Genomic DNA, 14,505 nt, shown 5'->3' on the forward strand with positions numbered 1-14,505 from the left:
ACAGTTTAAAGGATTAGTTCACTTTCAAATAAATTTTTCCTGATAAGTTACTCACCCCCATGTCATCCAAGATGTCCATGTCCTCCTTTCTTTAGTCGAAAAGAAATTGAGGTTTTTGATGAAAACATTCCAGGATTATTCTCCTTATAGTGGACTTCAATGGCCTCCAAACGATTGAAGGTCAAAATTACAGTTTCCGTGCAGCTTTCTGCCAAAACCGCCCTTTCGTATTCTTCAAAAAGCTTACGCTGTATGTCCTACAACTTCCCTATTCTACTTACGGAAAAAATGGAACTGGCGCTGCGTTCGTTCTACAAGTTGAATAGGGAAGGCGTAGGACATACAGCGTAAGCTTTTTGGAGAATACAAAAGTGCGGAGGCCGATCATTTGTTTATATAAAGCATATACATTTACATTTTTTTCCGAAAATGACCGATAAGACCCTTACAATACCTATCTGGTATCGTTTAAAGCCCTTTGAAGCTGCACTGAAACTGTAATTTTGACCTTCAACTGTCTGGAGGCCATTGAAGTCCACTATAAGGAGAATAATCCTGGAATGTTTTCATCAAAAACCTTAATTTCTTTTCGACTGAAGAAAGAAGGACATGAACATCTTGGATGACATGGGGGTGAGTAAATTATCAGGAAAATTTATTTGAAAGTGAACTAATGCTTTAACTCTGAGATCTTGTCATATTTTATTACCATTTTTTTTTTTAAACTATAGTGAATAAACTGTATTAATGAATGAAATGTTCAAGGTGTCTGAATAAATTTTGGTTTGACTGTATAATTTGCGAGCATCAAGGAGCCTCTATGAATATGCGGGATATTGAAAGCGCTTTTGAATATTTGCTTGTCTTTTACTTTCGCTTACGAATTCGAGATCAAGCAATACTCTCTGTATAGGTAGCCGACCACTCATTTTACAAGATAAGATATTTGTCAGTGATGCTCAGGATCTGTTGCACAACAAATCCTCTGCCATCATCCTGTCAGTCATCTCTCCTTACTATCTTCTCATGATAAGTGAAATCTGATGTTCTGTAATATAACGACTACTCAGAATTAGGCTTCGGGCACATCCCTAGTAGTGACTCTACCCTGGGCTTTCTCTACAGATGATCTTCCAGATCACTCCACTGAACGTGACCCAGTGGCTTATGGTGTTGAAGATTTCCTTGCCCGTCATCCTGTTGGATGAATTGCTCAAGTTTGCGGCCAGAAACTACCTGGACAAGCCCAAAGAACTGGACAAGCCCAAGGGCATGGCCTGCTCACTCAGCACCTGCACGGAGGGCATTTCCTGGCCCTTCGTGGCTCTTTCACTCCCCCTGGTGCTGTGGCTCTACAGCACTGACACTAACTTGGCCGAAATGTTCTGGTCTTGACTGAAATGAGCACAGATGTGTGTAGACGGTGTGTACGTATGTCTGTATGTGTGGTTGTGCGTTTAAAGTGTGCCTCCGCAAACAGCGAATGTGTACGAGAAGGACAGGATTAACACAAAAATAACCTTAAGATAGAAATATAACTTTTTTTTTTCTTTTTTCTTTTTTTTTTTTAACTGTCCGTTGGTGATTGAAGAGACCGTACAGACCTGAAGTCTTCAAGTATTAGTGACCATTAATAATTTTTTGGACTTCTTGTTGGTTTCTTTTGAAAGCAGTCTTTTGTTATTGCATTTTTAATTAATCATTTGTCTCGTCTCATTTCAAAACAGTATCAATAACGGTAATATCCACTTTGTTTCCCCCCCATATCATGTGTTCAAATTGCTGAATGGAGAAAAGTGCTTGTGTACAGACATTTAACACTATTTTATGCAGTTGTTCATTTGTTATTTTTGGTTTATTTTGCTAACAGAGTAGAGTGGGTGGGGTAGAAAAAGAAAGAAAGAACAAGACAGAAGAACTGTTTACTAATGTTTACCTTTGTGTCTTCGGCGTGAACATCGCTCAGAGCCAATGGACAAGCATGGTGTTGCAAAGCAGCATGGGAAAGAGAGTATGGGACTGAATGTTTGAATGCTTCACGGTCAAATTCTCAGATGAAAGCTGCATGTTATGTATTTCGCATGCATTTTGTGTGGTTTTTCATGTATGATTTGTACCTGTATGTCTTTCCCTATGTGTAATAACTTCCATTTTTTATGGTGATACATTTTGTTTCCACTATTACCTGACACTTTTGATTAGTAAAGCCAGTTTTTCTGCACTAGGCAGAGTACAGCTACCTCAGGACTGTCAGATTCGACTCTCTCTGGTTGCTTCCCCCCCCACTTAGCTTTACACCGCTTGTACACATTACTGCATGAGGTGTGCCTCTATTTGAAAACTCAGATTCTTTTGGCCCTAACAAATCTGTTTTAAGTTCTTTTTTTTTTTCCTGTGTGTTTTTCACTGTATTTTATAATTGAATGAATTTGCATTAACTTAATTGAGAGGTTTTGGTTTGGGGTGGGGTGGGTTGGACAAAAGATGTAAATGTTACCGTTTACTGGGTTCAGGTCAGAGACAAAGGAGTAGAAAATTAAACAAGCAAGGGTTTAGGTGTTGCATTCAAAACAACATGAATTTTACAATGCAAAACCAAAATGTTTCATGCTACCTTTTTTTCTACTTTTAAGAAAATGCACTCATGAACCATTTGAATTAAAAAGCGTGTCTTCATTTTACTAGCTGGTCTGTTCCTTCCTACAATGCAACACGGCAAGTTTTAGGAGCAATTATACTTGAATAAATGAAATTAATGTACAGAGATTTAGTTACATAGCTGAGCACAAGATTGACAGCTGGGAGGGGTTTCCTTGTGAAGCCGCCTCTAGTTCGGCCCTCACCAGCCAGTCTGGTAAAACGGCCTGTATATTTGTACACATATACCCGAACGGTACAAAGTACTTTTTTTTTTTTCTTTTCTTTTTTTTTTTTTTTTTTTTTAACAAAGCTTTTTGTCATTTAGTTGTCTATCGCGTTACACTAATTCTTGCTTGCTGAAATGGATGCATGTCCCTGACTATGCCTTTGGTGTGGAATTGTCAGGTATTTTAATGAACAACCATTCACATTCCCTTAAAGGCCCATTCACACCAATAATGATAACTATAACGATAACTGTATTAATGTCCACACCAGCGGACGATATCTATTTATTCAAGCGCGCTGCAGGTTTTATTGCCTGCTGCTTTTAATGCTTGTGCGCTTTGAACCAGGATGTATTCTGATTGGCTGTTTTTTTTTTTTAATCGCCCCTCAGCTGAAAAAAAAAAAAATTGATTCCAATGATATCGTTTCTCGCTGCCATTATCGTTATAGCTGTGGTGTCGACTCTGCTATTCTTTTATATCTAGAACAATTTTTAGAACTATATCCTTATCTAGTTATTGTTTTTTGTGTAAACGGGCCTTTATTAGCATTCAGTGGACTTCCATTTAAGAAAGTATCATTGCCGCTACACACTCCTTTCCACCACACGTTACAACAATATCCAGAAGCCTCAAGTTTTCTGACAATGGACCAACCCTGCTATGTAACTCTGCTAAATTCCTTCTACGACTACTGCGGCTGTTTATAGCTGTACTTAACACATTGCCATATCAGCTTGAGTACATTCCACTGCAATATATGATGTGTTTAAGAAGTAATATATCGTAAAGACTTGGTCAAATTACTTTTAAGCGTGATTGTTTCCTTTACCCCGTATAATTTTAGTCTTGTTTCTGAATGAAATGAATTCATTAGTTTTTATTAGAATGGTCCGTACACTGTGGTCTGACTTGCTCAGGAACTGAACTTGGATGTTGGCATAAATAAGAATCAAATGAAAACACTATTGCCATCAGAATTTGTTTTGGTTTTTTTTTTAGTAAATGTTGCCTTGTGTATCAATTAATCATACTGACAATTATTTACACCTTATACTTGGTTATATGCTAAATATTTATTTAATAGTGCACTTTCCATTTCATTCTAAAACAATAATCTTTTTTAATTTCTTTCTTTTGTCAGTTAATGCTCAGTAGAATCTGCCTCTGCTTGTGTTGGGAAACCTCAGGCTTCTGTGTTGTGCATGTCTGTTTTGAGTGGCTTCATTTTGCTGAAAATCAGAACCTGCATGTTGAGAAAATAGCCACCATTGCGCTGCAGATCACATGTAAGAGTGGACTCAATAATAAAAACTCAATAATAACGAATAAATGACAGAGAATTGAGAATAATAAGTGTGTGTGGAAGCAAGCAGCAGCAGCAGCAGCGTCAGTTTTCTACCATGCATGACAATGTCCACCATTGCCTAATGCTGATGCAAGGAGAGTTTGCTGCATTTTTTCTGTGTAAATTGTCATAGTTTTATATACATGTATTATATAGTATAATGCATGCTTTCAGTTGTAATTAGCCAAATAATTTGATCTATATTTATATAGCAACTTGCTGTGTACATTGCTGCTAAATGGTATGATATGATTAAACACATCATTTTACAAATAAACTCTGCAGTTAATTTTACCAATGCTGACATTCATGTTTTTTGTCTCTCCATGTGTATCTGTTTGGAAAAGCCATTTAATAAATTAAAAAATAAATAAATGATGGAGTAGGATTTTCTTTTACTATTCAGCAAATATGCAAATGACCTGATGACCTGCAACCAGATTCCAATGTGGCCAATATGTGTTTTGTTCTTGGCCCTAAAACAAATAAGCCATTCATTCATATGAGATGCCATACGTACGTGTGTGTTTATTGAAAGTAGGCTATTTTGAGTCCTAAGCGGTCCCTTCGGCTGTAATTTCTAAGATTGGACACTTGAAGGCGTCAGAGACAAAATTTGGCGCTCGAATATGGTCCAATTACAATGACATCATCTTATTTTACATGTAAACACAGCTGCATCTTTTATGTAACCAGTGACCAAAATCTAATTGACAATAGCATACATTAAGCATTTCAAAACAGAATGCACATTTTATAGTGCCTGTGATAGAGACACGAAAGTTTTTATTTTTGCAAATTTATGCACATATTGCATTATGTGCTACTTCTGAAAAGGTCTGAATCGGTCTAATTTTCATCTATCTATATGTAAAAAAAAAAAAAAAAAAAACTATTAATTATATGTAGTGCAATAAGGAAAATACAAAAAGTGACAGCATGTCAAAGCAAGTTTACCTTCTTCTCACAGTTAAAAAGACTGCACGTGTATTAAAACACGACTCAGTTTCAGACTCAGACTGCATTCCCCCTAAAAAGTTGGATTTTTAAACCACGCCACACATACTACAAGCTCCCTGACCTATGCGGTGAAACAGTCTGTCGCTTTAAATCGAACCCATGCTGGGAGAGCTGTCTATCATATGTCGTAGTCCCGCCCCTTCCTGCAGCAGCAGCAGCAGCGGTGTCTCAGTGCTTTTCACACAGAGGCATTACGTACAGCAGACTCACTTAATCTGCACAGTCTAATTATCAGCGACAAAATGGGATAATCGTGAGCTTCTTCAGAGAATTTCGTCAACTGGACCTAAACGACCAATCGAGGAGAGTGATTTTTTTTTATTTATTTCCAATCTACACAGACGTAAGCACAAAGGGCTTTGGGGATAATGGTGAAAAAAAAGATATCACATTATGAACGCAGGACAACAGGAGTACATCGCCACATACACGACCGGACCGTATAATTTGTTTATGGCGACCAGCTTAATTTTAAAAGCTTTCTAAGGAGTATTTTGTCTATCCCGCGCGCTCTGGAGAACAGATGCTGTCATTGTGCTGGGGACCGAGATTTGTGCGCGTGATATTCTGCAAGTGGTCTCGTCGGAATGGTGAGCGAGATGAGAATGCGCGTGCCTTTATTGTTTCCGCGCGACATGCTCAATAACGGTCGTTCTTCTGTCGTTGAACAACTCGACAACGACGACAATTTTGGTACAGAAAGATTGAGACTTCAAGTGGCAATTCCAGGGAAATCATGAACGATGTGTTTTGTAAACATTTGTATTAAGTGTTGTTAAAGAAATATCCTTTATTATGAACGGGCACTGCCGACTTTTCATACTTTCATCAGATTTGCTTTTCTTCGGCTAAATTCCACTTAGTTGGAGCTACTTAACCGTGTGTTTTTGACCAATTAGATTTTTTCAACCTGAGCAAACACAATGGTGGAGCCTGTGGGTTTCATTGAAGCCTGGAAAGCACAGTTTCCAGAGTCTGAGCCTCCGAAGATGGAGCTAAGATCTGTTGGGGGAATCGAACAAGAACTAGAGAAGTGCAAAGCCTCCATAAGACGTTTGGAAATGGAGGTGAACAAAGAGCGGTTTCGGATGATCTACCTTCAGACGCTGCTTGCCAAGGAGAGAAAGAGCTATGACCGACAGAGATGGGGTTTCAGGAAGCCACCTCACATGACAGAAGGGGACCCACAAGCTGTTGGGGCAGATTCCCAGCATCTCCATGCACAGGAGCATGGACAGCCAGAGCGCAGCAGGTTTCAGCCTGTGGGGGAGACCAGAGCGAAACCACGACCACCCCCTGCCAGAAAGTCAGCCTCCCATGGCGATGGATTGGAGCTTCAATCATCATTTGAGGCACACCAGGCAGGGCCGGTCAGTGAGACCGATGGGCTCTCGCCGTCCACACAGAGGGGCGGAGTCTCCCCTCGTAGGCCCCATCCACCCCCTGACAAGGATCTACCCTCGGATCCATCCCTGAAAGACAAGCCGGGCATGGGGCTTGGGGTGGCTGCATTACGTTCGAACTTTGAGAGGATCAAACGGGCCAACTCGCACTCAGCCAGCGATGGAAAATCAGGCCAGGAGAAACCGTTTTACACCAACGTTGAGTTTCATCACGACAGGGGCCTAGTAAAAGTCAACGACCGCGAGGTCTCGGACAAAATCAGCTCTCTTGGGAACCAAGCCATGCAGATGGAGCGCAAAAGGTCTCTTCATTCACTTCCGGGCAACCTTGCTACAGTCGCAGGTGATCTACGCACCAGGCCTGTCTATAGGGGGCGCTCTACCGAAAGCACCTGTGGATACGACGCCGAGTATGAAGACGGCGAGCCCAGTCCTCGGTACAGCACTGCGAGACCAAATGGGGCCAAACCACCACCGCCGCCATGGCAGCCATCAGATTTCCAGCCATATACTAGTGTTTACGTCGGAGGGATGATGTCAGGAGAAGGTGGTGACGGTAGGGTCACTATGAGAGACCATGGAGGAAGCGACGACCATCTTCTCACCTGGCCCAGGAGGTCGTACTCACCCGGAAGTTTCGAGGATGTGGGAGGCGGAGGAGGCGGCTACACGCCAGACTGCAGCTCCAACGAGAACCTGACGTCTAGTGAGGAAGACTTCTCCTCGGGACAGTCCAGTCATGTGTCGCCCAGCCCTACGACAGCCTACCGCCGCCCACTCCGAGAGAAGAGTCGCTCGCCTTCTCAGAACTCCCAGAATTCTCAGCACTCGTTTGACAGCAGCAGCCCCCCTACACCGCAGACACAGAAACGGCACCGGCAGCAACATGTCGTGGTGTCCGAGGCCACCATTGTAGGCGTAAGGAAAACAGGACAAATCTGGCCCCACGATGGAGACTCTATTGCCTCCAGTCGGGCTTCCCATGACAACAGTTACCATGGAGATCTAGGTAAGTCATGATTATTATTACTTGTACATGCTGCTGCTGTTCTTTTTTTCACAGGTGAAGGTGAAAAATGGTTGTTTCTGTAAGACTGTAAATGAGAAATGACATCACTGATGACATCATTGTTAACCCAATACAGTGGATAGCAATTTGTAGCATGGCTGAATTTTTGAAACTCAATGCTTTTGGCCAGACACACACTTCTTAATGAAAATGAGTGGGCGTCTTGTGTTTTTCTGCATGCTTGACTGGTCAACTTTTCTGTTTTATTTCCCTTTATATTTTGCTGTTCTTCCATTAAATCCCTCCTCTGTCAGTTTCTGCACTCCCCGTCCCAAGCTATTGTCTACTTTTGTTTCACGCTCTGCCTGTACCAGTCAGACACATTGGCGGCCGCTTGCTGCGGTTAGTTAATCCAGTCTGATGAGACTCATATATAAGGAGTAATTAACTAAACAAGCTAATTTATGATCATGAGGTGAGGATGTGAGTTTTTTTCTTCATTGTACAGGACAGGAGCTGAGTAGCTTTCACTCATGTCACATGCTGCTGCGGAAATCTCCCAAGCAGGACAAAGACCCATTTGATGAGTAAAAATGGTCATATGTAAATCAACTTTTTTTTTTTTTTTTTTTTTGGTAGTGTATGTTAAGGCAGCGATTAATAGACTTTGGTGTTTGTAAGGAAAAATAGTAAGAAATCATTCGATTTCTGTGAGAGTTTCAATGGAGCTCACGTGATACATCTCCTGAGAGAGGAGTGTAGGCAAAAGAAGGAAAAGTGAGCAATTTCACTGTTCTGTGTGATTTGAGTCTGCCCACATACAGTGATATGATTTAAAAAAGTGTCAGAAATTGTTGCTGTTCTACGAGAGTTTGACTCATGCTATTTAGCTGGCTAACATAGATGAGGTTTTATTGAATATACAAAAATGCTTGTGATAGTCTCACAAGCATCAATAAGGATGTGTTAAAAAGTAAAATTTATAGGAGTATAATTTTCAGCTCATTGCAGTTTTTTGTAAAAGAAAACGGTAAACAAAAAAACTTCTGGACAGTTCAAAAGAACAGCATTTATTTGAAATGGAAGTGTTTTGTAATATTAAATGTCATTACTTTACTTTATTTTTAATAATTTTAATGTGTCCTGTAATGCTGAATAATAGGGGTGTGACGAGACAGGTATCTGACGAGACGAGACGAGACTCAAGATTGACTTGAAAAAATATTCTGCAGGTTTATTTGAAATGTTTTAACTAATCATCTTGTAATGAATGTCATTTCAGTTCTACTTTCTGAGTACGAATTATCATATGCAGTAAAAGACAACAATACTCAAGCACTGTAAAAGGTTTTGCTACAAACTCAACTGACTTCTCTCCTGTATGATTTCAGTCTCTTCAGACCTTACTGTACATGATTTATGAGCGTCTACAACTTTAGACCTCCTAACAAAACACCTTTCTACAAACTGATCATAGAAATAAAAACAGTATAAATAATAAAAAAAAATGGTAACACTTTACAATAAGGTCTCATTTATTAACATTAATGTATTAACCAACATCAACTAACAATGAGCAATATATTTGCTACAGTATTTAAAAATACTAATAAAAAGTTAATAAAAATAGTCATTCATTGTTAGTTCATGATAGTTCACAGTGCATTAACTAATGTTAACAAATGAAACCTTACTGTTTGTGCTTAATAAGATTAAGAACTGTTATTCATTTTTATGGTAACACTTTATAATAAGTGCAATCATAATTGCACTCTCTCAGTATTCAAAGTGCAAATAAGACCAAATGTTTCTTTGATACAGAGCTAAGAGATGGTTACAACTACACTGCCCAGCCTAAAATAGCTTTCATATTGAGAGATATCTGTATTCATCAGAGAGTCGCTTTCAAAATGTGGGGTATTGAAATCGCGTTTGAATGCGCGCTCGTGTTTACTTTCACTTTCACGATCGCGCGTACTCTGTGAATATGGATCGGCGGCGACCGTTATCCAACTGAATTAAATGTTTTTTATTTAAATACAAAGCAAAACGACAGTGGAGGCGTAATGTAAGCGTAGCGGTGGCATATTCTTTCCTAATCATCCTAACCACTCTGTCATGGCAACATCATGAGACTACTTTTCGCCTCGACGAGAAATCTCGTCACAGTTTAGTCTCGCGAGATCTCGTGACACGAGATCTCGTCACACCCCTACTGAATAAAAGTATAAATTTTAGGGGTGCACGATATATTGGACAGCATATCTGTATCGGCCTATGTTTATTATTGTTTTCGGCCTGATAAGAAAATTCGACCGATATATTTAAGCCGATAATAAATATTGCCTTATTTCCTTCAGCTGGGACACTTCAGATGCGCACTGTTTGACATGATGGTTTTGAATTGCTTGAAATATGATTGGAATCACTTCAAAAAGGAAAATACAGTCAAGTTCAACATGTGCAGTGCAAGTCTGTCATATAGGCAAAATAAAGTTATAATGAGAACATTATAATTGTGTGCTTGGGGCATGGATTTTAATGGTGAGACTTTTATTTTTTTAATCAGGCTCTCAAAATTATATAAAAAATTTGGATTTAGATTTGTCGGCCAGTATATTGTTTATCGGCTTTCAAATATAAAGAATTATCAGTTATCGTATCGGCCATAATTTTCATATTATGCATTTCATATCAATGCATCCAATTATTAAAGGTACTTACCCCAAACCTTTGAACGGTTGTGTAATTTTACCCATAAATTCATAAACACAGACATAGTGATTGGTTCTTTATTTTTCAACACTTTTTTTTGTCATTTTTACAATTTCAACAAAACCTAATTTCTGTTAGCAAGCTGGATAACATTATCTTGATGACAAAGATTCAGCAGAATTTTCAAAAATGTAAATTGCATCTCAGAAAAACAAATATTTAAAGGGATAAAAATGAATGTACATAATGAATACAACCTTTTCAGTAGCAACTAGCAACAGAGTGACAGTTCTGTCTACTAGCCTGAAGTTCTATCACACTGGCCACCAGGCTAGCGGGCACTTCTTATTGTCAAGACCTGCAGAAGTAGGATACTACTTCTATACTACTGACCAACTAACCAACAAGCAGGTGTCTTGAAAATTCAGCCAAAGACACAGATATCCACAAGCGTGACTCACCAGGCTGTTTTCAATGTTAGGCTGTCTTCATAAGCATTCCATACTTTGATCTGCAGTGTTTATCAGAATGACTACAGGGGAGGCGCTGTCATGCGGCACGTTTAACTTGAAATCCAAAGGCTTTGAGCTGATGAGGTGAATACTTTGGTGTGAAGCAGACAGACCCAGAGGGCATTGGCACGGCCCGTCCATTCAAATGCCAGGAAGATTCTCTTTGTGCAAAAGTGAGATAACACAGAGGGCGGATGAAGATGGATAGACACCAGCTGAGCACAGTCCAGTGTGCTCCAGGTCCTTTTGTCCTCATACTGATTCGAAAGTCGATGTGAATAACTTTGAAAGCCATCTCACTTATTTTTAACAGTTAGCAAGCATAGCTTAGTGTAACCAGACGGCGTTGAAGTAAAAGTCTGTAGATTTTAACCTGATGAAATGGCAAATGCTTTCCTACTTTAATATGCAATCAGTTATCTGCGAATCAATTTACATTTCGGCTTGAGATGATATGCACTTTCGTTCCTCTTAAACAGTGAATCAAGCTGGTGCTGGTCAGAACAAAATCAATAGAGCGGCCATTCATCTAATGAAAAAAGCCCTCGCAGGCCTCACAGGTTAACATTAGCGTGACAGTATGCCACTTATCTTGCCAAGAAAGAGATGCTATCTTATATGATCCTGTCTGCCTTTTTATTTTGTTTGACTTGCTGCTTAGAAACGTGATATTTTTAAAGGACACTGCCAAGAAGAGGAATGAAATCCAGTGGCCCAATACCATAGTGCTGTAAGAGAAAAGGGAGGCAGGAGGATGTCGTGTGGTGTGCTGAACTGCTGTCTCTCGCCTCAGTAGACATGTGGAGATGTGGGGGATGCTGAAACACAGATAGAAAAGGCTCTCATTGCATAATGGTGTGAACAGTCCCACTCATGCATGTGTGTGTATGCACATGTTATATTTTATGTTTGCATGCATTTCTTAGATCTTCGAGTCTTTATGATGAAGGAACATCCCTGAAGTAGATGCATCTCATAGGCACCAGCCTAACCCTGTCATCCTTTTATTTTTGCAATTCAGAAGTATTTTAATAAAAAGCATTATTTCAGCACACAGAATCATCTGAGGTTTATGCATCTCTTGTTTCCTCGTCCTCCCCAGGGGACCGTTCCCACAGTCAATGTCCCACTTGTAAACAACAATTGTAATTGTTTCCCGATGGTCCTCTGGCGTTTTGAAGCAGGCATTCAGGAAGAAATGTCTTTCTGTGGTTTACAGATCAGTAGCAGCAGTGTCCTTTGGGGTGAAGAACGAGTGAGTCACGGAGAGAACAAGAGGCAGGGGATGACTGAAAACATAAAGTTCTTAGACACATACCCAAGAAAACATCAGTGATTCATTAAAAGGACGAGGCTTAAGGCAGCTGATGTGCTCTGTGTTGAATATGGTTGCATAAGTCATGAATGACTTTTACAGTGAAGTTGGCATTTCAGGTAGTTGGAAAAGGACTGAGGGTTGTGTGGAAACTCTTGTAGTGCAAGGAAAATTGTGACGTTTTTCTCGCAGTTTGAATATGAACACAGTCTTTTGAATGTGTGGGAGGATTATTCTAAGAAGAATATTGTGAGTAAATATGTTGGTATATGAGTCATTCAGAATCAGATTACTACATTTTTGATTTACTAAAACTTGAGTCAGTTTTTTCACATATGATTTTGATTGAGTTCATTAAAATCATTAGTTCAGAGTCAAACTACATTCACTGCCTGCATTCAAAATATTCTCTGAGTAGGTATTTGACCGTTCGCAAAAACCCGCCCCCTTTAGTTACTGTTGCTATGTCTGACAAGTCATGCCACTCTCACACCACACATCATGTTCTCGCACAATGAAAAATACATCGCGGAGCAAAGAGAATACAATGACAACGCGTCGACAGACAAGACAGAGCAGGTTACGTTTAATATGAAGCAAGGTCTCAAATTTCGATTTTTGTCATTTTTAAGTAATTTAAACAATAAATACCGTTTTGTGGCTCTTTAATGTGTCATGACCGATCGCTGTAGTGCCTCAGTTCAAGCAGCTCGTGAACCGATCATCTCTTTCTACTAGTTCATTTATAGCATCAAATAAACATGAATGAACAATCAGATGGAATGTTGTTTCAACCGCGGAAAGATGTAAGTTCGCACCATTTTTCAAGTTCAAGTCCACCGACGTTAATCTACTAACTCCCCTGACTGCTTTGTCGGACAAAATGGCGGATTCGGCGCTATGATTGGTCAGATCGCCTGTCAATCAAACTCCAGGTGAAGGGTCAATTCTTTGAATAAATGTACCCGTGGCCTCATGGGATAGTGCCCATTGGATGCACACTTCAGAATCTTGCCGGAAGTAGTAGGTAATTCAGGTACATTTTACCTATACAGTTTTATGAATACTGTGAATTCGACATACTACTTTTTTCACCTACTATATAGTAGGGAAGCACACATATTTAGATCAGCCATTGTTCTGTAAAAGAACAGGTTCATAAGTCTTTTGTTCGGCAATCAGACGACATTCATAAGGCTGCATGGTTTTGGTTCACTAAAAGGGGCCTGGTGTGCTCTTCTGCTGAAAAAAATTCCCATATTATATAAGATTTGTCATATGGTTCCATGAAAAGTGTTACCCTTGTCACATTTGAGGTTGAGAGAGAGGTGTGGACAGGAATTGAGGTGTGGGTTTAGCTCAATGCTTGCATTGTCCAGCAGCACCACGTTGAGGTCAGGCCATCCTTATTTTTAGACAGACACTCCAGATCCACAGAAGTGTGCTTTCTGGTGGCAAGTAAAAATTAAGAACAGATCGCATACTGAGTATGTGGAAACGATGACGGTGGTCTTCCCTCTGAAAATAGCTTGTTGTTTGATTTTTATTTCAGGCGAATATCTGGGTAATCCTCGTGTCTCTGCTGGTAAGTTTTCGAATCTGCGCCAGATTTTGTGAATCCACAGTATTACAGAAAGAAGATTTCTGCTCTAAAGATAGCTGTTTGTTGTGTTTTCTAAATAGAAATTGAAATGCAAGACTAGCAGAAAAAATGGCAAAGTATTTGTTGGGGGGTATATTTGCGAAAAAATAACAGAAGTCGTGTTGTGAGAATATTGCATGTACTGTACAGGACATGAGGAGGAAAAATGATTAATGCCAGTGCAGCAAGACTCTGCCTCCCAGCGTGTTAGGAAAGAGAGAATGAGAGCTTGTTGTTTGAGGACTTTCTGCCAAATAGCAGCAAAATTTTCACAACCCTCTTCTGGCTCCTGGTGAGGAATGAAAGGCGAAGAAGAAGGGGGGCAGTTTACTCAGCTAGTTATCAGTGGTGTTAACACTAAGTGAAAGCTAAACTGTGAGTAGAAAATATGAACATTCACATTATTTTTTTTAAGGTAAATCCTTCTTGTATTGCTTAAATAAGCTACAACTTAATCTTTGCAAGTACAAATCTTACTCTATGCACAGAAATAACTATTATGAGATTATTCTTTTCAGTGAATCAAAAACATACAGCGTCATCTTTGTCTTGTATTTGTTGCAGTTTTTATTTTTAAATGAATAGTTCAAAAGCCAATGCTCTAGACTCATTCTTCCCACTGGTTAAACAGGTGTGACTAACTTTCTCAGTTGGTTGCACCAGCTTACAATTTG

The 14,505-nt window shown here is 39.7% G+C and overlaps 2 protein-coding genes across 3 annotated transcripts in view; both read left to right on the top strand.

Annotated features, from left to right (window-relative positions):
- Positions 1-2,681, top strand: part of atp2a2b (ATPase sarcoplasmic/endoplasmic reticulum Ca2+ transporting 2b) — a 40,855-nt gene extending 38,174 nt beyond the window's left edge. The window contains exon 20 of the mRNA XM_048167362.1: positions 1,126-2,681. Within this exon, the coding sequence (XP_048023319.1) occupies positions 1,126-1,395 (270 nt within the window). The 3' untranslated portion in view covers positions 1,396-2,681. The remainder of the gene's footprint in view (positions 1-1,125) is intronic.
- Positions 2,682-5,359: 2,678 nt separating this feature from the next.
- The window catches only part of bcr (BCR activator of RhoGEF and GTPase), a 71,333-nt gene continuing 62,187 nt past the window's right edge, over positions 5,360-14,505 (top strand). The window contains exon 1 of one of the 2 annotated variants that reach the window (XM_048165422.1): positions 5,360-7,647. In XM_048165422.1, coding sequence (XP_048021379.1) covers positions 6,159-7,647 — 1,489 coding nt within the window. In that variant the 5' untranslated portion in view covers positions 5,360-6,158. The remainder of the gene's footprint in view (positions 7,648-14,505) is intronic. The other variant, XM_048165421.1, reaches the window with a different exon arrangement.

The sequence above is a fragment of the Megalobrama amblycephala genome, linkage group LG18, assembly GCF_018812025.1.
Source record: "Megalobrama amblycephala isolate DHTTF-2021 linkage group LG18, ASM1881202v1, whole genome shotgun sequence".
Lineage (NCBI taxonomy): Eukaryota > Metazoa > Chordata > Actinopteri > Cypriniformes > Xenocyprididae > Megalobrama > Megalobrama amblycephala.